We start from the raw sequence: 26,664 nt of genomic DNA, 5'->3' as shown, positions 1-26,664 counted from the left end.
GGGAGGATGGCTCTGAGCCTGCCCCATCAGACTTCCCCAAAGTGCTGTGGGCACAGCAGGTGGGGGCAGCAGGGCAGAGGGAGCAGGCAGCTCCTGGCTGCACCTCACCTGGCCCAGGGCAGGCTGGGATCCAGGGGCTGGGAACACCAAGCCATGGTGTCCAAGAGGACCATGGAACAGCTGCTGGAAGGGGATTCCCCACTCCCCTCCATCCCTGACAGCTTTTGCTTTGTCAAGGACCCATGGCATGCAATAAGCTCTCAGAGGTCCCACCAGCAACGAAGGAGGCAGGAAAGGGTGATTTTATGCAGGATTCTCAGCCCTGGGAATGAGAGGTCCCATCTTAGGCTCAGTTATCCCTTTCAGGCTGTGCTGTTTCTTCACAAACCCCTACAACAACTTCTGCTACCACCTCTCCTCCCACCCACTAGTGCTGCTCAGAAAGATGCCTATTCCTGTATATGGAGGGAGCTGTTTTGGGATTTTTTTAGTGTGTATAAAAACCCCTATATATCTATGTGTTTATAGACATTTTTCAATGTTATGCACACACTGTGTTTGTACACAGACACATTCTTCAAAACTACTGAGCAAACTCCTCACAGTTCAAGTTCTCTGCCTTCAAATGCCAAGGTCTCCCCAGTGATCCCAAGTACTCACACATCTGCTGCAATTTCCTTCGAGAGACATTCCTTTCATCCTAGAGGAAATTTATTAAAACGCTGACTTTTCATTTAGGACACTTTCTAATTAAGTACCAATCTTTAAAGCTGCTGCCTTCTAAGACTTATTGTTCTTTGCACAAGATGAGAAGGCAGTCACAATTCATTGTCTTTATAGAGACACATATTGGTTCAAAAAAAAAAACATATTTAGCAGCTTGCAGTTCCATGTCCTTGAAGTTAGAAGTGCTTTTATAGTTTAATATAGGGAAATAGCCAACTTTTGCTGTTCTAGACACAGGCCCCCAACACATCCCCATGTCCATGGTACATTTTTTGAATGTGTCAATTTAGACCTAATACATTGTTGAAGACTCACTAAAAGTTCTTTAATTCCATAAATTGGGCCATTATCTCACATCTCATATTCCCATATTCTCATTTATGAGAAACTGATTATTGCCAATAAGATAAAATCCAAGTGGCACCGTATACAGTTTTCCAGGTAGAAGAGAAAGGGAAAAGGATAATTTTAATAACAGAAGTGTTACAGGAAAGCACCTATCTTCTAAGATTAATACAAACAGGCTGAAATGAGATTAAATTCTAAGTTCTCTTGATTTTCCTCTGAGTTGCCTTTTACAAGGGTGCAAAGACAGCTGGTGAACCCCAATGGGATAAATTCCTCAGCAGAGGTCATTTCAATGTTGATATTACTACAAACATCCTAAAAATGCTCCTTGCATGCCCTGCTCTGTTGGTTATCTTCACTGATGAACCACTGCAGCTCTGAAATTTTCATGCCATGTGTTCTCTGGCCACTGTGTAACACCACAATGGACATGACAAATGCTCTGCTTGGAAATCTTTAGATTTTCTACTATTGATCTCCTGGGCTCTCCTGGGTTCATCTCCCTTAGCTCTAGAGGGCCACACTGCACACTTCTGTATGTGAGTCAGTCTTCCCAGGCTCCCTTTACAATCAGTGGGGAGAAATACGAATCCCCAGGCATAATTCACCTGACTCAACTGAGACAGCTACTTCAGGCTGAGAAAACTCTGCCCTGGAGATGACTGCTTCCCTGTGTAGGGTGACAATTAAGGATTAAATGGCTGCATTTAGTCATTTAAATCCCACCATTTTTGGTTTAAAATGTTATTTTCCCCCAATGTTCCCAATGTGGAGCATGACACACGGGTAGGGAAATCTCACACGGTCATAAGTGGAGCCTGCACACAATAACCTGCTGGAGAGTTTTCCCTCTAAAGAGCTGATTTTCTTTTGAGAGCATAGACTCAATATTTCCCAGCAGAAGAAAATCATCAGCTTGCTCTAATTAATGTGGCTGAACATGTGTACTAAAATGGACTTCCTCCATTTTTCACCCTCATGTTCAATGATTTGACAGAATACTTCATGCTCTTAGGTGCCTATTTCAATCCAAAACACTCTCTAAATAGCACTTGTAGCTAATTGATTTGTCATAATTTACTTCCAGCTTGCTCTCTAACGCTCCAGCATGGTACTTTTTAAATTCTGAACGCAGCATGGGAGGCTCTCCTGGGAGAAAAGCTTCTCTGAGCTCCCTCATGGGGTTTTCAAGCTGCAGTTCACAGATGAAGGAGCAATGGGAAAACAAACACCACCTCCAGCCACACTAGAGGTGCATGAGGCAGCTGTCACTCTCACACACCTCCTGAGGGACAGCATTTCATCCTTTTGACCAGCACTGACAAGGAGACAGGGTGCTCCCTGAACCTTGTCCCTTTGGGATTTATAATAGGGGTGGCTGCTAGGATCATTCCTCTCCAGCTTATAAAAGGCAGTTTCCTAGAGGGAACAGAGAGGTCATTTTGGGAGCTATCTCACTTTCCCAATCCCCAGTCAGTGTGTCATCAGTGCAAAGACAGACAGGTTTTATTTTGTCCATACACTGAAGCAAGGTGTCAATAAAAATCAGCTTTGGATATTTCTCCACGACCAGGAGCTTAAGCCTAGGGATACATTTCTCCAACAGAAAAAAAATGCTATTACTTTTAATCCTTCGTGTAGCTTCTGCTAAGAAACACAAGATCACTCAGTGTAAGGCATGGAGGAAAATCTCAGCCTAAGAGAGGAAGCAGGCAATGTAAAATGTGCCTGAAGAAAGCTTACCAGCTACACAGATTACTCCAACTTTCCTTCCTGAGCTTTGCTGCTTGCTTTGCTTCTTGAGGTGCCAAGTACACTAAGGATAATGCCAGATCCCTTTGTGGCAAGGATAATCTACCCTGACGATGCCTCATCTGGAGCTGGGTCATCTGCCAGCATTGGCAGAAAAGTGTCTTTTCTGGCACCACTGCTTCCAAACAATAGCTCTTGCCAGCAGCTGTGGAATCAAATACGTGCCACAGTTTAACTTCAGCCATTAGAAATGCAAAAGGAATCAACTTTCAAGTTAAGTAACAAGTTAATTTAACAAGGAGGAGACTGTTGCCCTTTGAAGCACCGTTGTTATTATTATGCCAGAGTTATTTTCAGCCACACTTGTTTTCTTGGGGAAAAAAATATTTTCTTACTAGAGAATATAAGACTCAGAAAGAAATTCTACAAAAATTGTCTTTCATGGATACATCCTTGAACTACACCATTTTATGTAAGAGATCTTCCACCTGCAGCTCTGCCTTGGCTAGAAGAAAACCCAAGAGCCTCCTTCTGTCTTGTTCTGCTCAAGCACACCAAAAAGTACTTTGTCGAAGAATTTTGGCTTTCCTTGGAGAGAAGTTTACAGCTGTTGACCAGCTAAATTGTCTTTAAGTTATTTATACTCAGCTCTCTCTCAGTAGCAACTAAGAAAATGACTGCATCCTTATGCAAGGCATGGTGAACATGTTGATTTGCCATGTCTGAATCCCTGCTTTAGATGTTTAAGGCACTTGGATGGCTTCTCCTGGAAGGAGGCACCTATTGGCAGGGGTATTGTGGTGGATCAATCAGCATTTGATTCCAGCTCATCCTGTGCGCCCATCAAGGCTCCCAAGGATGGCACAAAGTGCTTGCACCCTGGAACTCCAGCTTGCATCTTCAGAAACCCTCCTGCACTACCACACCTGGGTGAAACCATAATTGCTCCAAGGTAAAAACCCTTATAAATGCAAATGCTGCTGAAACCAGCATGTCATCCTTAATGGTAGGCTCCTGGTCTCAGACAGCTTTTCAGCATCCTAGACACCCATTACATTTCCAAATGGCTCTCCAGGCTTAATAAATCACCCTGAGAAGTTCAAGCAAGAACTCACAGAGTCCTCTGTAACCTTTCAGTGTGCTTAGGCTGGATTTGCACCTGATGGATCAGAAGCAGTGGACCCGAGAAGCAAATCTGCTCCCCAGGAGATGCATCAGGAAGGATTTGCTGCTGGGCTCTCTGCTGCAGAACTAATGGACAGTGCTCATGGCTCAGACTGCTTGCAGACTGTGCAGAGATTGGCAGGGAAAATGTGACCAACTCGCTGCTGCCAAGGGGTATGGAATGGGAAAAGCAGCCAAACGGGAGCATTCGGTCAAATTGCACAGAAAAATATTCTAAAAGCTCTATGAAACAGGGGACTGAGCTCAGCTTTACTTCAAGACATTTTTGCCACTAGAGCAAAAGGAAAGTACTTATTCGACCCCTCCTGGGGCACTAAGTCACCCACTTTTTACATTTCTTTGCAGCTAAAGCAAAAAGGCAAAAATCTTGTCTTTAACTTTGCTAGTGTCTATGCTTCCAGTAGATGAGGAAGTAAAAGGGGCACCAGGAAATATTCAACTTCTCTCCCTACTCATAGACACTCTACTGCTAACATTATCAGACACCTAAATGATTAATAAAATCAAGAAACCCAAAAACCAATTTTAGTGCCATGTGTTGTTGGCAATCCAGATGTTCAAAGACAAAAAAATGGGTAATTAAATTTATATGTATGTGAATTTTCTATTGCCAGTCATTATAATTGTCATAATTTTATGTGCTGAAGGAAGGGTTACATGTCCTTCATAGAGAAAGTTTAATTCATTAACTCCTTATGTACCAGTAGGAAAATTGCAGTAGAGCCTAGAGGAACCGGTGCACCATTAAGCCTAAATATTAAAAATACAATTAAACAAATACAGTCCCTGACATACTGTTTGCAATATAACAGACTAGGAAAATATTATTTTACTACATTTAATTCCTTTAAATCATTTCAATTTTAGATACTTAGCTGTAGCATTTCCTATAGGTTGAGACGCATTTGATTTAAATATCAATGCAAGATGAAATGTTCTTTAAAGGTACAAAGGAAGTCACCTAGATGTTAAAAGAGCTTCTCAAGAAATTGATGCATGAGGGTTTTTTTTTCCAGTTTCATGGAGAACAGGAGATCTTTACGAGCTTTTCTCTGGTCATAAACAGAGCTTCAGGAAAAGCAAGCAGCTGAATCTATGTCTTTTGGCTAAAGTCAATAAATATAGGCTGTATGGTTGTTGTCTTTACAAAAAATCCCCTATATATGACTACAGCATTAGCACTAAAAGCTTCTTTATAGCCAATATAATTTCTAACCACACAAAACCACGTCCAGAAGGAGGCATGTGGACTCCTCACTCCCTAGCAAATAAATTGTTAGATTCTCTAGAATCTGTAGCATGCATGTAGGAATAAAAAAATCTCCCTGATTGAACGGGACACAGAACTTGAGCAAGACTTTAATGTTCTGATCAAATGGCAGTAGAATTTTAAATGAAAAGTAAAATCTTGAAATGGCAAGAACTGCCCAGACTGACATTTTTACTCTTGTCAGAAGAAGGTTCCTGTGCTCATCAGTCTCTTGCTTTGATAGATAAATGGTCCAAGTGGTGCTCTCCCAGCAGTCTCAAGCAGCATTTGTGACATTCTTAAAGGCAGTTACTTTACTTACCTGCTCTGAGACCACAAAGATAAATACTTAATAATACAGCTTATGAAAACTTTTCAAAGTCAATTGCCTTTCCTCTGACACACCTTTTGCTGATGTTACATAACTGCTTTTAAAAGTGCAAATGCAGAAAACATCATCCGTGGTAAACTGAGATTATAAAAAGACCTATTCCCAATATAAGCCACTGCAATCTATAACACCACTTTTATTAGCAACCTGCAATGCAGCCAACACATGGAGATGAAGAAGCCTGAAGTAACTGCTGTTATTATTATTGTTCTGATGAATCTCTCATACAGTGGCAGTCAAAAATCCAAATACTTCCTTCAGTTCCAGACTGGAAAATAACTTTGTCATGCCACAGAGTCAAGCAAATGAAGAGCCCCCTGCCACCCATTTCCTAAACGGATGTCTCAGCAATTATTCTGCAGACTTCTGTTAGCAGTATGCTGTCACTGACGCAGCCCAGCTTCCTTCTCAGGCATACTTCTCACCCACACAAAAACTCAAGAAAGCACACTCCCAGCAGTTGAAAAAAAGGTCAAAAGCACCTCTTCCCTACAAAAGCACCTACTCTTACATGTGAGCAAAAGAAGAGCCACAATGACACCAACTTGTAATTCAAAGACAGCTCAATATCCTCCTTCTGGGTATTCTGTAACAACTATCATAGCAGTAAAAGATTTTTAATCATATTAGGCTGAAAAAAATACATTATTAAGTAACAATCAAACAGTTATCTTAAAACCTATTAAGGCTTACAGACCCTAAGCCTTGATCTGGCAATTGTTCAGCCAGACATAAAAAAATGTGTATGACACCAGCAGTGGCATGGGGCAAGGAGCCCAGGCTGGAATGCATTTCTCTTTTCCAGGTGTAAAGGAATTACTGGGGGAAAAGGACTAATAAATAATTGCCTTGTGTTCAAAGCATCTGATAAGCAAACCCCCTTTTCACTGCATTTCATTATGCAAACAGGAGGGGATGAGAGAAGAAGAAAGGAGGACCTGCTCCCAAACACAGCGCTGCTGATAGCAGCTCCCTGAGGCTTCAGCCATTCACTCTTTCAGAAACCCAAACTTCTCATCACCACTTGTCTTTGAAAAGTTTACCTTGAGCAATGTGCAACTGTTTGACCATGCTGGCACCTGTAGATACTGAGCTTTGTTATTTTCGAGTGGTTCTGCAGCATAACTTTGTGGGGGTCATCACTGGCAATCCACACCACGGCATCTGAGCAACCTTGGATGAAATTAAATAGATGTGATTAAAGTATCCTGCACTCAGACTGAAGGAAGAACAACTAGAAGCTGTAACAGAGTTTTTGAGCTGGATACTTTCTAGCCTAAATGCATTTTATACCTTAATTCAATCTTTCCATCGCAGGACTACCTGCAGAGCTGACAGTGTTCAATATATTTACGAAGCACAAGTGCTGGATTCTCCATTTTACACCCTGAAGTCGTTCACTCACCAAGCTCTCCTAGTGCATGCTGAAGCATGATTTCCTAGCAGTCACAAAACAACAGCAGGGATCCCACCACCCTGCTTGGCACCATCTGCTGGACACTGCAGGGCACATGGGATCCTGGGCATGCAGGGTGGATGCCAAGGTGGCAAAGAGGTGCCCTGGTACAGAAGAGAGAAATCAGTTCAGGGAGGTGGGAAGGAGCCAGCACAGTTGTTTGATTTGTATTGTCCTGCTCTGGCATCCAACAGGGACCTTTCCAAAACAGTTTTGGCACCAATATCAACTTCTCCCAACTGAGTAACAACCTCTAGCATTTAAACTGATTCAGCTGTTTCACAGGCCTGAAGAGGCACATTTTGACACAGCTCTCTAAACTGGGCAGAGGCAAACCAAAAAGGGCAGCCAAGTTCTCCGAGTTGGGCAGATGCAGCTGCTTTCATTCAGGATTACCCACATGGACACCACCTACACTGTTCCTGCTGCAACATCCACACAAAATACATAATTCCTTCTTGCCACCCAAATTCAGCACTGCTCACTTCAGGAAACGTAATCATCTGTTAATCATCACAGAAGTCAGAAGCAAACATAAAAGCAGCAGTTATATAAAAAACCCACAACAACACACCATGTCAGGTACCCATTTATCTAAATTAAAATCTTTATCCGTTTCAATGTAATAAGGAGCATAAACCTACTGATCCTATTAAATACAGCTGAAAAACATCTTACAGCAATGCTTTTCATCATAACAAAAGGTTAATCTAATGACCCTCTGCCATATTTGACGATTATAAGACATAGTCAAATTTTATTTTGGGGGGTTGTTTTGTTGTTGTTTTTATTTTCTATTTTGTTGGTTTTTTCTTAGGCTTGGGGAGGGCAGTTTTGCTTCTTTCTTCAGTGCTGTTCTGCACCTACTTTTCACAAAATATCTTATCTCCAACTGAGGTAAGATAAACCTTCATGGTATTTAAAGGTCTGCAGCATTTTTTCCATGACTAACTGAAAATAATAGGGAAGCAAGGACTTCAGTGCACTGCATTTTTACCTTGAACAACACTACCTCAAATCACAAATTTTCTGAAAGCTCCTATTCAGTTTGTTATAGGGTTTTTTTCCAAATTAAAATTTGTATTTGGACTTAGAATAGTTGATGAATTAATGGTTATGTCTTTGCAGTTTTCTTTCATGCAGTGCTGCCTATTATCTAGTGAATAGAAAATAATGACAGTCAATATTATGATCAAACCAGGTCACACAGCAGTAATCAAAGAAAAAGTGTAAGTTTATAATATAATGTTATTTCCCACACAACCAATTCTAAGATTTTAGATAAAGTTTGCTGCATGGCGTAAATTAGTGCCTAATGATTATTTTTTTCATTAGGAGGCATTATCAGAAACAGAGAGAACAAAGAAACTCAAACTCTTTGCAGGTAGAAAATGCTGTGACTGCTTGCCTGGGTCTAAAACAATCCATTTGAATTACCAGTAAAGATAATAATCTTGCAGTAGAGGTCAAGTAAGAGCAGAGCCAGGAACTGCAGCTAATGGTGTTGGAACTTTCCAACCTCAAATCCCAGAGCTAAACAAGTACAAAGAGATGAAGCTTCCATGTAAAAATAAATATAATTTCTTCAGGTGCTGGTTACCACAGACATTTTTCCTGTTCCAACAGGTGATCCAGCTATCTCTCTTCAGTCTTACTTGAAGCCTTAGATACTCAGGTCAACTGATCAGAGAGAGAATCTCCCTGATTTATGCATATATAACCCCTTGTGTCTTTTTAAGAAAGCCTCTAACCCTTGGGACTAGGAGGGGGATTAATTGCTATATATGAACTGGTCACAACCAAAAGATTGTGAATAACGAAGCAGAGAGGAAAAAGCATCACAGAATGTAATGTCAGCATTTAGTGGCTGAAAATGGGAAAACTTGGAATGAGGGAAAAAACCCCGAGGTATTTTACAGAAGTGGGCACTTGCCTGAATCTGTTCATTGCTCCTTTCCAGAAGAGTTAACATTATAAAGTTCTTCAGCTTCAAAGAGCAAAGAAGCATTTTGAACACTAAGGAAATGTTGTTTTCAGTGATGACTTCTTAAAATAGAAAACACAGAAATGATGGGGGAAAATATGATGCAATATACACATGTATACCTACACAAGGGCAAACAATGTCAGAACCTGCACTGCAGGTCTCACTGCTTATCTACAGTACATTGATGTTAAAATGCTAAAAGTCTTTTTTCATAAATTCCAGTCGCTTCAAAGGTTAAAATTGAAAAAGCATTTTTGAGCAGACAGCTTTGAAGTTATAATTTGGTCTTTTCCATCTCCTAGTAGAAAAATAGTTTTTCATGCTCTAGTCCATAGGGAAATCCTCCAGCTTCCCAATGTGACAGCTGGACTGTAAGCAACCCAGGGAAAGGAATTCAGCATTTCCAGCAGTGCTAAGCATGACATTGTTCCCATACATAACAAACAAGCCAGATCATGCTGAAGCAAGGGCTCACCTTTGATTTTTCCAGGCCTCTTCCAGTCTCTGAAGATCAGCACTTTAACCATTTGCCTCTGTCCCTTACTCTTGCTTTTTACCATGTTATTATGTGAAAGCACATCTTACAATCTTGATCTCTGTCAGAAACGACAGGGGCCACAGAAAGCCTGCAATTGCTGAGAATCCACCAGAGGTTTTCTGAGCTCTCCTGCAGCAGTTCAGAGCACTGATGTGCCTTCTGTGGATTTGGGCAATTAGACCCAGTCTGTTTAATGCTTCTTTTCACAACCAAACTAATATTTCATGTTATCATGTGCAAGTACAGTCAAACAGGGTTGTTTTTAACAGTTGTTGTGAAATATATTGAAATACATTGCAAGAGTGCACGAGGTTTTCAAAGAAAGACACTTGGCATATAAAAACACAAATTTCATTTTCTCGGCATAGAACTTGAGAAATCAGCTGCTAGAATTATTTCCTCTTCATGTTATAATTACAATCTAACTCTAAAAGTTAGATTTGCACAACCTTTTTTGAAACTTCATAGGTTTTTCTTACTCAGGAAACGAAGAGCTAAAGTGCTGCCTACAAGAATCCCTAGGACAAAGTTGTACCTAAACTTCTGTGCAATGTTGAAGGCTTTCATAGTCACAATGTTATGTTTTAAAATATCTTAGAAAGGCATCATTGATAGATTTTGAAAGGAAAAAAAAGTATCAACAACAGGAAAACCAAAAAACTTTTAAATACTTCCTTAGTCTGTAATTTAAGATTCTTTAGCTGCTTTATCAATGAGAAATTTTGGGGGTCAGCTGGAGCTGGGTTATCTTCTTAGACAATGATCGTCTGTACTGAATTCCTGGGATAAGTTTAGTTTTCATAATTAATTCTGAATCATCTGTTTAAATTTTAAGGAATCATTCACAGTCATCTGTGCTGTGTGTCAAGTGTCACAACTACATCTGAATTATGCAAAGGAAAAAAGTTGTGTGTGACAGTCTGTTATTTTCCTATCAGAAATGAAAATGAGTTCACAAAGCATCAGAGAGCTTAAGAGCTGATTAGCATTCACAACATCTACTACAAGAGACCTGGCACATCCAGGGAGCTTCCTAAGGAGGATAAATCCTTGTTTCTGTGTTTGGACAGTTTGAGACTGTCCCGCTGGACAGTGTTGTACCCTAAAAATACACCCAAGGCTGAATGCTTCCAGGAATTCTTCAGCAAGCTTTGATGGCAGCTGACCACAGAGACAGTCATTCTCTGCCAAAATAGGATCTTGGGAGACTTTGCTGGGCTCCCAGTCCTCACCACGCATAAGGCATTTCCAGACCAGCTGCCAGTCTGGGCTGGTGGCAGCTGCTCCAGTTTGCCTTCCTCTCATCCCCTCTGCTGCAGACACACACTGAGCCAAGGAAAGCTGCCAGAAATCTCAGAAATCCCAAACACTGACCTCCACAGCACCGTGTGGAAGTGCTGTTTGATGCACCTTAGCTCTGCAAGGAAGTTGCTGTATCTGTATCGTGTCAATGCAGTTCAGCAGCAGTGTGGGATACAGACACATCAAACACTAAGCAGGAGTTGGTTACTCCAGCAGCCCTCCTTCCCAGCCATTCCTCTTCCTCAAGTACTCCTCACAGCTCTTGCACGTGGTGTACTCTCCCCTATCTCCCCAGCTCTCCTCACCACACACTTGATTTCATGCAGGCTGGGACTTATTCTGTCTAAATAAGTCCTGGGACTTACTCTGCCTAAATGCTGCTGCTTTTAAAGAGAATCACATTGCAGTGCAGTAAGAAACTGAAGTAAAGAGAAAGGCATGCTCAAGAGCTGCAGAGTAGTTGGAAAATGTGAAAAGGAGGAAAGCTAAAGACCAATCTGCACTAGAGAAGGTTTGCCAGCATAGCTGCATCCCAGATCTCAAGACACAGATGGTTTAAACAGCCCTGGAACTAATGGGGTTTCTGCCATTAGCATTTATGCCAATTCACTGTGTGAACATAATTCTTCTGGCTAAAATATTCAGTTGTGTCAACGCTAGGATTTAAATCCCTAAAAAAATATAATTAAAACCAACCAAACAAGCAGAAAAAAAAACCCAACAACAAAAACTCCACACAACAGGAAAAGCACATGAAAGAAGCAAATGAGGACTTTGTGGTTATCCTGTGGTGCTCACGGAAAGTCTGATCAGTTACCTGCCCACATTAATGCTCTGGTTCCATGCAGGAGAAAGCAGGGACAAGAATAGTTCTCTGTATTGTATCACCAGCACTGTGGCACCCCATGCAGAGTATAGCAAAAATCACATCCTGGTTAGTATAGATCTAAGTCTGAAGCCACAGAATCTGAATTTTAGAAAGACAGCTCCAACCTAAGTGTGCAAGTCATCAAGGTAAGGCAGCCTGGCCTCCTCCAGCAGAAAAGCATTGTCTGAAAGAAAAAAAACCAAACATTCCTCCACAACAAAATACTGTGCCATGAATGCATCACTTTGAGAAAGCTTTCCACAAATTCTTCCTGCTTTTCTGGCAGCTTTCCTCCCTGTCTTTCCCATGGAGACAGAACAAAAATAAAAATCTTGAATTCTACTTCCTATTAAAGGTCAATGCTCTTAATATTCTTCCCTATTCCAAAATCATCAGCTTTAAGGATTGTTTTGTTTGAAGTACTTCTTGGCCAGGGCTACATCCACATCATTTAGGGGAAATAGCCTGAATTGTCTCAGTTAGTCCTGGTAAAGGAAATGTTAGAGAAGTGCTGTTTAGGGCAAACCCAATGCAGAGTTTGCATCTGATAGGATTATGCCATGCCATATGGATAACAAGATCAAGGGGAAATGACCTTCAGTCTCCATGATGATCAGATGAGGACTAGAACAAAGACAAATGACACAGTGAGAAGTACACAGAAAGACATTGGAAATATGCAGTGAGACAAATGCTATCTAAAGCAGCATCAGTCTCTAAAAACTAGTCAGAGATGAGATTAAAGATTAAGTGAATTTTGCCATCTCTCCTAACTGTAAGTGAGCAGCCACAGATTTGTGCTGTTCTTGTGTCACAGACAATCCTGCTGCAGATGAGGAGCACAGGGACGTGCTGCCTTCACTCCTCTTCCAGCAAACTCTTCTGAGACCAGTTCTCCCTCAAAGCTGTCCTAGTGATCACACAGCAGAAAAATAATTCCCCAGCTGTTGGACCAGGGTATAGTCTGAAAATTATGCTTTGTAACGTTATAGATTGAAATAGAGATCTTTTCCAGGCACACATTTGAAAATATTGTTTTGCCACTGAATCTCCTTCTTGTAAAAGAGCTTCAGAGGGAGGTCTGCCAGAGAAGGAGGTTTGGGACTTGCAGCTGCACACAAAGTGTTTTCAGAGGGCTGTCAAAGAACACATGGCCTCAAAGCATAAGGATGAGTGGGAAGTGGGAGAAACAAGGCTGCCTTTTATGACTGTTCAAGCAAACTAAAACTGCCTCTCAACCTCCTTGCTCCAGCACTGCCTTTGATTCCTACAGGGTTCAAGCCCTTACCTGAAAAGCCAGTTTTTTTGGGAACACAAGCAAAACCATTCTGCATTTTCAACCCCCTGTACAAATTTAATTGACTGCAATGAAAACAAGCCACTCCTGCCTAGTAAGAAACTAGTTGTACAGATCAGATAAAAAAAATGGGTGATTAGTCACTTCTTTGATTCACTACCAATCAGAAAAAGGAAAAAAAAATTCAAGTGAAAACAAACAGGAACATTATTTTTTCTTCACTAGGACTAAAGTAAAAATTTTAAACTTTTTCTTAATACAGAAATTTTTTGGTTGAATGGGGCATTTCAGGCATGTTAGATCCAAACTAAACAAAGGATGAATACCAAAGAGTAGGGATGGGAAGCGAGTGGCCCACTTATGTTATGAAGGGTTCAAGTTCAGATCCCAGCCCCAAGTCCAAGGGGATATGTGTCTCTAAGGACAGGGTGGTGGCCACAGAGTTCCATGAAATTTTGTATTTATCATCATGGATGTGCCATTCTGTTCAGTGTGGAGCTCACACTGGGGGATGGGGTGCTCAAACACTATTTCTCACACATGTTTATTTGTTTATTTAAAGAGCTTTGAGCATCAGCAGCAGAAAAGATGGCAGGAAGCAGCTCCTATGGGCTCTGCTGTCCAGGACCTGATCCTCTGGTACTCAGCCACAGCATATTCAACACAACAGACAACTAGCCAGGCCTTTATCCTGAGAGATCTGGATTAGGGGCTCAGACCAGCCTCAAATAATGGAGGAAACCAAATCCCTTCACCTAACAAAGAAACAAGTCACTGTCATCTCTTCTGGAGAACTATGAATAGAAGAACGAAATCTTCTCTTTCTCCAGCCAAAAAAGATCAAATCATAACAGGTTCACTCTGTGACCACCCAAGTAACTGAAGCTGGATTTGGGAGCCATGTGTTATATAAGCAAGTCCATCATCCTGTGTTCTTGCTGCTCCTCCTTCCCTCCTCCCCACACCCCTCAGCTAGATTAAAACAGATGGCAGAGGGACATGAAATAAAGAGCAAACACAGGCAAGTGACTAATTTTCCAAAAGGAGCCAGAAAGCCAAACCCTAACTTGTACGTTAGCAGCAGCAAGGAATGCATAATTACCCTCTGAACATCACATTCCTCCACACAAGCAGATGCAGGGGTTGCTACAGATAAGGTGACAACAAGCAGGGGAGGGATCCTCCACTCCAGGCAGGCTTGACAGGCAGTCTGGGACTACACTGCAGGCCTAGGCACACAAGCAGAGAACCTGGCAAGGGAATCAGTGGGAAATGTGAAGGTGTGTTAATCACACCAAGGAGATGAGGACAGAGCTACTCCAGTGCTTCCCTGTTACCAGAGAGCACTGCCTGCATTCCTGTCCTGCTGGAGTTGGTGCTTGCATCTCTCCTGTCAGCACCCAGTGGCAGAGGGCAAATTCCCCTTGCCTGGCAGCTCGAGGAAGGCTTCAGACTTTGCATTTCAGCTGCTTCAGTGGAAGCACTGCCTATCTCTGTTGCAATAACATGACAAAGTAGACATGTGAGGTGGTAATTTTCAGGGCTAAGTCTGTCAGACTTTGACTTTTAGCCATTTGGGATTATTTCTGCTGGCAGAATAAATTTAAAGAGACATCCAGAAAATCTAAAGCAAGCATAATCTTTGCTGTGCCTGACACAAAGCATACTGCAGCACATCATTTTGCCAACAGAAGGACTGAAGACTGTTACACAGCTAAGAAAAGCACCAAATCCAGGTTCAAGGCAGAAAGGGACTTTGCTTTGCCATTCTGTGAGAAATCAGAGCACCTGTGCTCAGACATGGAGATGATACCTGTTCTCCAGGACTCAGATTTGTTTCCTTGCTGTGATATATTGGTATTCAGGGCATGCTGCAAAGCCTATTTATTTGCCCCTGCTTCTCCTGAGGCGTGCTTGGGAGACAGAATTCCACATTATGTTCAGTTGATATTAGTTCAATTGATTTACCTGTAATTTTGCAGTTATTTGTTGTCTGTTTCTCTAGGTCTGTTGTGACCTTTTACAAGTGGAAATTATAAATACCTCCAGTTTGTGGAGACTCATACAGCAAAAACTAAACAGCTTTTAAGTTATTCCTCCAGCTGCCAATACATTTCAGGTCCAAACTGTGCTCAGTCCCATGGATTGGGTAGCATCACCCAAACAGGCAATCTTAAGCATTACTTTGGCATGCATATACAAATATTTGCTGATAGATTAAGAACTGGAAATAACTCTACCTCTGAGTTAAATGGCAGATATGGGGGGAAAAAAAAGAAAAAAAATAAGGTTTTAAGCATGAGGAAATGCAGGCTGGGTAAGGAGAGATGGCAACCTTGTAATTTCTGCTTCGCACTTCAGTCTGCTGACAGACATCTGCTTTGCATTCCAGGAGAGGCAGGCTTGCTGCAGCAGCCTTCAGCTGGCAAAGAACTTCCTTACAAACCTTGGCCCAGGGATGCACTGTGGCTGTAGGAGCCTTAGGAAGAGTTATTGGCAGGAAAGAATTTAAGGGCACCAAGAATCAGGTGAAAGTGTCCCTCTACCCTTCCTCCTCTGGGAGGGACATGGGAGTTGAAGCTCAAAGTACACATCCCCTGTCAGATCCAAGCACAAGCTCTTCTTTCTTAAATGGGATTTTTTTTCCTAATCCAAAGCAGCCATATTTCCCTCTACTCAATATGATGGATGAAGCTAATTGTCATTAGTACATCCTTGGCCAGTATCTAAAGACACAGAGTCACATTAGGAAGGATTTGTACAAGTTTATAAAGCCCCATAAACAATTTTGGATCCAATTGGCTTGCAGGTCAGAGTAGCCAACCTGCTGGCAAGTGAATTGTTCCCTTTCAAAGCCAGCTGAAGCCTGGTGGAAGGTGGAAATGCAGGAGCTTTCTCTGCCCTGGTACAATTTCATGTTTACTTACAGCACAAAGGCTGCTATTGCTGCCTAAAGCAGTTTAAATACCCTAAATTCAATCCCTGGCTTATTTTGCTGTCTGATTACTCTTACTGTTTTTTAATTAAGACACATTTTGCTCATGAACCCACACAGAAAAAAAGTAAACACCTTCTCCCACCCCTCCCAGTACTCTCAGAAAACCTGTATTTGAAAGCAGTACTTAAATCCTAATCATCAAGTTTTCTCCCCACCAATGCTTAAAGCAATATTAAAAAGAGAGAAAAAAAGAAAAAAACAGGCCCAAAAACCAAGAGCTATACATTTCTAGCACTTCAATCAACATTCAGAACCCCAAACAGCAGACTGATGATGCCTTTCCCAAAGCTATTCCCAGTCAGGTTTCTCTAGCATTAGGCATTTTTACTTATTTGTCATGTTTTCAAAGGCAGAGCAGTACTGTTTTCCAAACCTGGAAGGGCAGACTAAGGCTGTTGAACAAGATCAATTACATTGTTATTTTGTAAATCTTAGTCACAAATGGTGGATTATGGGTTTAATAACACACACACATGCTCAAGAAAAGCTGAAACACCTGCAACATCCATTTTTCTTGGGTGGCCACCAGACAAACTCAATGCTCACTTTTGTGATAAGGCTGCACAGACATTTTCATCCATGCCTTCTAAACATGATCAGTAAGATGATGAATGTGTGTGTTTACAGACAAGGAACTATTTACATTCAGGTCACCTTAATATGCCAGATCTGGAAGGGAAGGAAAAAAGATTTGTAGGAGTGGCTAATTCCTCCAAAATAATAATATTCCTGTGTCCAAGATAAGAGGAATGCTATCTTAGGTGAACAGCAGCTTCCTTTGTTTACAGAGCTCTTGTTCAACAATCATAAATAATGATTAAAGTACAAGACACCATTTTCACCGGTCTTCAATTCAGGACAATGTAATGCAATCAAAATTTCAAGCCTTTCCAGAGTTTTGGAACAACAGCTGAGTGTTGAAAAGGTAATAATAAAAAACAACACTTCTATCTGCAGCAAGAATGCCATGGAATTTGAGTTACCAGTGATAAGCTGATAGAGTGATATCAGAGATAGCCGATAGAGAGATATCAGTGATAAACTCTACAAGAGGGGCACTGAGCTGCCTACTCCACAAAAGTAGCCTTACAAATATCTGGACTGCAGCAACTCTTCTGAAAATAGCTGCATGCTTGAAATAGTCACTGCTGAACCCATTCCACAAGAGATAAATCATGTTCCTAAGAGAAAGCAATAAAAATAAACAAACCAAGGTTCCAGGGAATTCCTCTTGTTTTACAGTGAATTAGCAGAAGCACTGTAATGAATTTGCTCAAAATTGACAAGGAAAGGCTAAAGCAGAGGGGCAGAGGCCAGCTCTCCTGCATTCTAATGCAGTCACTGTCTGCAGGATCATCCTTCATACTCCTGAGAGTGGGTTGGTTGCTTGCTGAGGGCAGGAGCCAGCCATAGCAACTGACTGAACTGAGTTCCACTTAAGAAAAAATCCAGAATTAGGTCACTTCTGGCCATTATCAAAAGAGAAGAAGCAGCAGCCCTTACATAAAAAAAGCAGTCCTGCCAATGCTTCAACTCCACATATGTATAAAACAATCTTTTTAGTTAATGATCACCCAGTAAAGCTGCAGCAGTTAGAAATGGATCCCCACCTCACTCCACCAGGAAAGCCACCAAATTTTGTGACTGGCAGCCCCAAGCAGCTCAGCCCTCATGGCTCTGCCTCCACACAGAGAGGCACAATCACTGCCCAGAAATGTGCACATTCCTGCCACTGTGCTTCTCATAAAGAGCCTCCAAATCACAGCAGCACTAAGGAAACCACTTATTCCTACAAGCCACTCTTACAAATCTACCCATAGTGTCTTCCTTACTCCTCAGTCTCAAACTGAAGAATCTTTCAAAAATTATTAATCAGCTTTCATTAGCTCTAAATTGCTTTTTCCTTGCTTGCAATTAAGGACTAATATCCAAAGAGTTAGAAATTTATAAGGTGATTAACCGTAATGAGTGATTAACCATAGTATGATCAATTGCTGAATATCAACAGATATCTTTTTTTCCAATAAACTTTTTTCTGTATGTTTTTGCACAAGCTTGAAAAGGAAGATTTATTTCGCAGAGATTGAGCATTCACCAGATAATAGCATATGTGTCTGTTCTTTCCCCAGAAGGCAGCTAGCTATAGACAAAAATATCTGCAAAACAGAAATTAGTGTGGATTCAGGAGGATTTAAGGTGACACTGACATGGTGAAAGATCTATTTTTATATGTGTAAAGTATATTTCAAGTTCAGGGAAAGGAACACAGAAAGCACACACATGTGGTGATCAGCTCATGTACAGGACAAGTACCTGCTAAGCATGTGCAAATATCACCACATAAAATATATTTCCTTTCCTTGTGCTTCCATTCAATTAAATGTTGGTCAATCAGTGCTAAAAACATCCCTGAGCAGTCAGTAGTATATTAAGCACTGCCTGGGTTAAAATACCAAACCAAGTAAATGAGTTGGGTCCAAGGTTATAAACAGGAAACAAGATTCTTTTTCAGCCACTCCAGCGTAATATCAAAAAGCTTTAATTATGTTAATGAAATCAAATTTCTGAAAGAAAAAAATATTCGCTAATTTCACCTATTTTCCTACTTGTGGCATCCAATGCAACACAAGTGCAACTCACTCACTACACTCAAAATCCTGTGAAAGATAACCCCACTTAGGTGTTCATCAAGTAGATCTTACACAAGAAATTGCAGGTCAACACTCACTAGAGAAGGAAACCTGATCTTTAGAGCAGAGCTTGTCACTCACAGTAAAAGCTGGAAACTCCAATTCAGCTGCACTCTGCAGGGTACTCAGAAACTCTTCTTGATAAGAGCACATCCCCAGAACACAACCAGAACTTATTTCATCAGTATTTCCCTCCATTTTCCTTCCTGCAAAGGCATAGGAGGAGTTAGGCTATTTTCATAAAGAGAGTCATTAACAGAACAAGTAGCACCCAAGTTTTCTTCAGTTTTCTTTGGCAGAAACCACAGAACAGCAAAACTTGAGGAAAAGTAAAGATGTTCTCAGGACTCTAATGTACATCTAATATTTCACTTAGCCAATGAGTGAACCATTTGAAGCTTTAAAACCTATTAAGATATTTCATTTTAGAGATGCGTAAGAGGAAGACGTAAGACACTTTGATCACACCATTTTTTTCTTCCCCTGTTTGTATGGTGTCACCCCAGGGCATATGGCAATGTTTCACATTTCTATTTTCTTTTCAAAGCTATGTCCCAGTTAAGAAATCCCATGGTTAGCTAATACATGAGGAATGAGTCACTTATTGATGGGGAAAATGAGTTTATATGGGGAAAATAAGCATTATGCCTGCTGCATTAATGTTTTCAACAGTCATTACATTGCTTAGTGGAGCAGACAGCACGAGCCTAAAAGAAGTATTAGTGCTTACTTTAGGATGAGGTTGTTCACATTAAACCAGTTTCAGGACTCCTCTACAAAGCACTCAGAATAAGTGCTTCTAGCTGGAAGGGAAGTAAGTATTTTTAGCCACTCAAGGAACCAAGCTGGAGTTTGGAGTCAGAATAATTTGTAATGATAAGTCTGAACTTCTTGTAAGGTTAGGGTCTGCAGTCTTTTAACATGACAATAATCAAGGGTGCATCACATTAATGTTTTTACTTTTCCAACAGGTTACTGCTACGGGTAAAGACCATCTTTAAAAGGGAACATGGATTTAATAAACACAACTGAACAAAACAGTACATCAGAAGAACCTTTCAAATGGGCGACATCCAAGATTCTCATTTCCATTACCCTGTCTGTGCTGGCTCTAATGACAACGGCCATCAATTCTCTCGTGATGACTGCAATAATTGTGACAAGAAAGCTCCACCACCCCGCCAACTATCTCATCTGCTCTCTTGCAGTGACTGACTTCCTTGTGGCAGTGCTGGTGATGCCCTTCAGCATTGTCTACATCGTGAAGGAGACCTGGATCATGGGGCAGGTGGTGTGTGACATTTGGCTGAGCGTGGACATCACGTGCTGCACTTGTTCCATCCTGCACCTCTCTGCCATTGCTTTGGACCGGTACCGAGCGATCACGGATGCCGTGGAATACGCCCGGAAAAGGACACCTAAGCACGCTGGCATCATGATAGCAGTTGTATGGATCATATCCATTTTTATCTCCATGCCACCTTTGTTTTGGAGGCACCAGACAACCAGCAGGGAGGACGAATGCATCATCAAACACGACCACATCGTTTTCACCATTTACTCCACATTTGGCGCCTTCTACATCCCGCTGGCCTTGATCCTGATCCTGTACTACAAGATCTACAAAGCAGCAAAGACATTTCACAGGAGAAGCGTGAGCCGGATCGTGAGGGAGGAGGGGGTGAACGGACAAGTCCTTTTGGACACAGGTGAAAGAAGCACCAAATCAGCTTCAATGCCCAGCACAACAGAGAAGACTTCAGATCCCCTGGTGAGCTCTGATAAAATCAACATCACCCTACGAAGTCCCAGGTCTGAATCCAAGCACGAGAAGTCCTGGAAAAAACAGAGAATCTCCAGCACAAGAGAGCGAAAGGCAGCGACGACGCTGGGTTTGATCCTGGGGGCATTTGTGATCTGCTGGCTCCCATTTTTTGTAAAAGAAGTAGTTGTTAATACCTGTGACACATGTCACATCTCAGAGGACATGTCTAATTTCCTGGCATGGCTGGGATATATAAACTCCCTTATTAACCCTTTAATCTACACAATCTTTAATGAAGATTTCAAGAAAGCCTTCCAGAAGCTTGTACGGTGCGGGCAATACCTTTAAGAGCTTTTGTTCATATAAGGAGAACACATTCATTGTTTTTTAACCTGTATAAATTTATATAACTGAGATGGCATTTGTTGTATTTAAGGCAAAGCACCAGGACTCTGTATTTGCATTATAATGACTTGTTTTGTATAGGTAATATTGGGAGCATTAATTGCCCAAGTTTTAAAGAGGTGGATCATCTGGGATTGGTTTTGCTCTAGAAAAAGAGGTAGCTCTGATCCAGTTGGGATTTGCACAGCTGCCTAGCTTGAAGCATAAGGTATTACCTTAAATATGAAGGAAATATGCACTTGAAGTAGATGAAGAAACAAAACTTTTTAAAAAGTAACCCTCAGTCATCAATGAAATCTTAAGTAAAACAACACACACATTTTAAACCCTACTGATATAAAATAGAAAATACACCATGGAATGACAACATGATTTTAACAGTCTGGCACAGGCCTGCAGCATAGAGCCAAGTCATTCTCAGCCAAGGGTAGTAGCTTTAAATATATCTACCATCATCCTAAGTCAGTGACTGCAGCCCTGCCTTGTGCCATAGGTGGACTTCCCTGTGTTACACAGCATCCCAGCAGCAGGCACAGGGCTCTCATGGCTTACCAGTTTCATAGCAAGCCAGTGTTGGGAGCCCCCTACCACTGCACACCCAGAGCAGATGTGAGCATAACCCCAAGGGAAACAGCCAAACATCTGGGGCACCTCCACTGAGCGGGGTACACGGAGTCCCTGGTGCTCTGAGACACGGCTTGTGAGGGAAAGGGAAGGTTCATAAGGAGCAGCTGGTTCTCCTTGTGCAGATATTAGAGGGGAGAGAACCAGGAGACAAGGAGACACTCCTTTCCCCATGTCCTCACACCTGGCCAGGCACAGAGCCTGTGACCTGCAGCACCAGCCCAGCCACAGCTCATGCCAGGGCTGAGCACTGCTGACAGAGGGTGGCTCAGTAAGGTTTGAAGGACTGGAGCAGCTCCAGCTCAGCCCTCCATCCTGAGAAGCCTGATGCCCCTGAGCCTCTTCTCAACTGCCCCAAGCACCAGGGCTGTGCTGCCTTCCCAAGCAAGTGAGAAAGCACCACAGTGCTGGCAGCATGGGTCTCTGGAAAAGGCTGTGCAGCACCTTCTGCAGCAGGGGAAGAGGGAGTGACCTCAGTATGCACGGCACACCTGGGACACTCACTGAGAAGCTCACCTCTAAACTCCTCCTTCCCCCAGAGCATCCATCCATATCCCCATTCCCAGCAGAGTTAACAAGGCATTACAGGAATTCCAGCCCACCCTAAGTTACTTAGTCAAATATGACCTCTATGAACAAACCCCTTCCAAAGATGTCAGCTTGGCCAATCCTGACCAACATGCTCTAGATGCCAAGCCATGAAGCTGTTAAGAGCCACACCAAAGCCCAGGTTTTACACTTTTCAGGACAAACAGATTCAGGCTGTGTCACTAAGAGCCCAGATTCAAATTCTTTGTCAGACATTCAGTGCTGCCTCACAGGAACAGAGACTTGAAACTCCTTACAGGGATCACAAACCACACTGTCAGCAGCAGCAACCTCCTGCAAAGGTTCTCCAGTTTGGCCCCTGGGCCACCAGCCTAGGGACACCACAAAGGAACTGAGAAATGACAGCACCATGGTCACCTTTAGTTGGGGAAAGGTGTCACTGGCCCTTGCAATTGTTTTTCCAAGAGACTTTCAGTGGTTTGTATTAGAGAAAAAAGTCACTGTCATTTGTCTCTTCTCCTCTCTGTATTACAAACTCTGGAGTTTGTAATAATTTTTGTATTTTCCCTACTGGCTACCAGCTGACACAACAGCTGTCAAAAGGGTTTCCTGCAAGATGACGAGGTTTGAAACTTAAGATACTGAACTAATTTATTTCTGTCACTTGTAACTTACTGTATTCTGCTTTCCCATCGAGGTCCAAATGAAATGCTGTTCAGAATTAGCAGAAACAGTGCATTTGCTGTTCATTTTAACACAGCCAGGGATCTAATGGAAAGCTCCCTTGTCATGCCATGGAGCCCTAGCACAGCAGTGGCACAGCTAAATTTTGAAGATACTGGGATGCGACAGAGGGGAATTGGCTCACGCTCAGTGCAAGCCAGCACGCTTTATTACCATTGCAGTCAGAGCACAGCCTCTGCAGCCCCCATGACCTCAGCACTGGCTGCATGATGCTGAGGGAAAAAATTGCTCTCAGCATCAGCTGTGCTCTGCTGTCTCCAGAAAGAGCCATGAATTTTAGCTTTCCAAAAGGATTAGCAGATTAGCAGGAGGCAGCACAGAAAACCCCACAAAATCGTTCATTCTTGGAGACCTCTGTTTCCCACATTTCCTGAGTCACAACCCTGGGTGTCTTGGGGGAATCCATTCCTCTCCCCCTGCCTCTCCCTTTATGGCTGCTGGAGTACAGACTATATTGTTTAGCCTCTTACTAGGAAGATGTTTGACAATATCTTGTGAAATCAAATTGGAAGGAAAAATAGGGGCTGCTTTTCAGGAGAAAAGATACTTAAAACACTCATTTAAATAATAATGGGTGAAGCTGAAAGAAGGAACCATATGTAGATAAACAGAAAATATCTGTCATTTATGCACTGTTAACAGTATTATACGCTGAAACTAATTAAGCTGCTAAACATTTCTCAAGATGCAGGGTGGTTTCTTCTGTACTGTTTTCACTGAGCTGTATCTGCTCACCCTTCAGCACAGCAGTGGGAGAGGCAACTACAAGAAATCTGATCAAACAAGTGGGAAGTTATTCCATTAAAACTTGCGGCTTGTGGACCATCATTTCTTGGTGTCTGACTGCGACTCATCACTCGTTCCCTCACAGAACCCACTGTGCCAAACACTTCCCCACACAGCACCACACACTATCATTTCATCCTTAGCATTTACCCATGCATGTGATGCATCCAGAAAAAATACAAGAATTCCCCTTTCAAAATAGATAGACATTAAGATGTCTGCAGGATGCTGCTTTCCCTCCCTGTGAAGCACACAGGCTTCCACTGGACCTTAGCACCAGGTCCAAGGAGCACAATTTTAAGCACTGGAGCTAAGATTTTTTTTTTGCAAGTAGCTCTGTGCCCTGTGAGAGTTCAGTCTCAGCAAAGAGAAAAAAAAAAGTGTCTGGTTTCCCACCTCTGCCAGAAGACTCTGTGTATTTCAGGGAAAGGGTTTACATGTCCTCCTGAGTTTGCACAAAACTTCCTGGGTCCCTGTCACTGCTGCAGCTGCCCTCCCCATTGCTGTTTGCTGCCCACCCATCAGTTTAGACTTTTTCCAACACCCGGAGAACTGGATTTGGAGCACCTGACCCACTCCCACTTCAGCTTTCAGAGAGAATTGTCCGTGAAGCAGCAGTGAACACAACATGCGGCTCAGGTGGATGGTTTTTACAAACAAGCAGTCAGATACACCTCGTTGTGCTGCCCTCATTGCTTTGCCTTTCCTCCCTGCCAGATGCTTTACTGGTGTCCTTTCCTCCTGAGGACGGCGCACCCCTACGGAGAGCTTGGGGACTCAAAAATACATTTGTTTTAGTGATGCAGTCACACTTGTTAACACATGACTGTGCCACCCAGGAACGCCCACCTCATCCAAATGCGCTTTTGGCAGCCGCTGCCTTCAGCTGGCGCCTGATTGTTCTCGGCACTGGGGAGGTGCACGGAAATAGCTCCGTGCCAAATTATTTTCTCCAGCAGTTACAAACTCAGCACGTTATTTCTAGGCAAGTACACATTACTACTCGACCTCTGCACATCACATTCCCCTCGCAGAAGAGAAACAGAAAAGCACTGCTGGAGCTGCTGCTGGAAACAAACAAACAAAAAAAAGAGCTCTTTGTAACTCCGCACACCAAAGAGTAAATCCTGCAAGAATGAGAGGAAACCTTTGTAGCAGCCCTGTAAAGATTAGGAAGAATCCTAACACGTGTCATTCCTACTACAGGGACAGTACTACCAATAGCAGAACTGCTAAAAATTACCAGCAAGATGTTGATATCTCCTTCCCTGTGAAATCCTGAAATTAATTAAACCAATTTTTTTCAGATTTTTCATTGTCTATTGGAGAACCAGGATCAAATTTCTTACTTCGCTGCTCAACCAGGAAAGCTAAACTCTAAAAGAAACATAAATGATTTTGTGATTTAGTGTTTCCAGCCATCATAGAGTAACTCCAAAAAATTAAATCTTTGACGATACTGATCTTGGCTAAGAGTAAAGATTACAGAGAACAGAACAAACAGAAGTCAGCAGCAAGGGCTGTGAACAGCCAAGGTTACCAGTCAAATTCAAAACAGACTTTCTGGTGTCAAATATCCCACACATAACGAACACCAGCAACTCAAAGCAACTTTATATCCTCACTTTCTATCCTAACTTACCAAAGTATGAGTTTCGTAAATTTCAGTTGTTTACTTCACATTCAAGTGAGTTACTTCTTAAGTAAGAACTCTGCAACTCAGGAAAATTTCAGAAGGAAATATTTTCAGGCAAGGAAAAAGTACTGTGTTTCATTTTCATTAGTCAAAGTACATCAGTACAATTAAGAATTTCAAATCTTGGTTGGGGCTGTGTAAAGTCAAAGATGCTGCTTATCCAATGCTATTGCTCTTATAACCCATTAATAGCTCAAACCAATTGTATCTACTCTTGTGTATAATATAATATAGGTCTAAGATTATTTTAAATATTCTGAAGTTCTGAAGGTATTCATTGCTATGCACCAGATGGGCAGCACTAATAAAAATTAGCCTCTCTTTCCACTTTAAAGCAAGATACCTCCTGCACATGGATGATGTTTTCCCCTCACTAAATTAAGACTTTTCCCTTCTTCCTGCACACCCATTTATCTGAAACCCAGAGCTGTATTTCATGGTTTGGGTTTAAAGATGAAAAACACATTTAACACCACAAAAAGCGCTAACTGCTAAGGTAATGCTAGAAGAGGGATTAATCTTCTCACTTTCAGTTTAGATCATGACTGGTGGTAGACATTTAATGCAATAGCTGGTTCTGTGCTCTGGCAGCACTCCAAGATGCAAAAGCTGTGGTTAATTTGTATGACAGCAAGCGTCTGCTAAGCAGCTCGCTCTCTTGGCTAAGCCTGGTTTCCCATCTTTCACAGCACAAAGCTGCATGAAGCAGTCCACAGCCACAAAATGAGGAACCAGCCAGTTTGCACTCCAGATGTTTCTAGTCTGGCAGTCACTGGAAGATAGTTGCCCCACAAACACACACCACTAACCAATAGCAGCAAAGCTGTGCCTGCATCCACAAGAAAAAAAAAAAATCTTTCACATTCATCTACTACTCCGGAGGCAGGCTGAACTGACTCATGGCCAGGTGGGCTCAACACAGAGCAGCACTGCTCCCAGCCAGACACAAAAAGTGATCCCTTCAAGGAGAATGCCAGTGATCAGCAAAACAGTGCTGAATTACCTCAACAGCTCTGGTCAATGCAGGGCCTGCATCTTCTGTCATCAAAAAGTTCACCTCTGAAGCTTGAGGTGATCCATCAGCTTAGATATGTGCAAAAATACCGGAATTTAAGATAAGGAAAATTCAAGCTACATATTTTCAGATTGGGGATTTGTCTTCCAAATCTAACAGCCAGTAAACTGCAGTCATTTTGAACCCAAAACAGTTTTCCAAGCAAGATATATCCATAACAGCTAAGCAAGACTTCTTTTTTCACACACATAAATATATGTTACTATTGGACTGTTTCAAACCTCTTGCATAGA

At 42.0% G+C, this 26,664-nt stretch overlaps 1 protein-coding gene across 1 annotated transcript in view; it reads left to right on the top strand.

Moving 5' to 3' along the window:
• HTR1F (5-hydroxytryptamine receptor 1F) overlaps positions 1-21,881 on the top strand; it is a 102,259-nt gene extending 80,378 nt beyond the window's left edge. Inside the window, exon 3 of the mRNA XM_054270353.1 lies at positions 19,759-21,881. Coding sequence (XP_054126328.1) covers positions 19,797-20,900 — 1,104 coding nt within the window. The 5' untranslated portion in view covers positions 19,759-19,796 and the 3' untranslated portion in view covers positions 20,901-21,881. The remainder of the gene's footprint in view (positions 1-19,758) is intronic.
• Positions 21,882-26,664: the final 4,783 nt, after the last annotated feature.

Source organism: Melozone crissalis, unplaced genomic scaffold (genome assembly GCF_028551555.1).
Source record: "Melozone crissalis strain CALT ecotype California unplaced genomic scaffold, PUWL_Pcris_2 ptg000009l_1, whole genome shotgun sequence".
NCBI classification, from domain to species: domain Eukaryota; kingdom Metazoa; phylum Chordata; class Aves; order Passeriformes; family Passerellidae; genus Melozone; species Melozone crissalis.
Note: the sequence above shows the minus strand (reverse complement) of the source record. Positions and strands in the feature narration are given on the sequence as shown.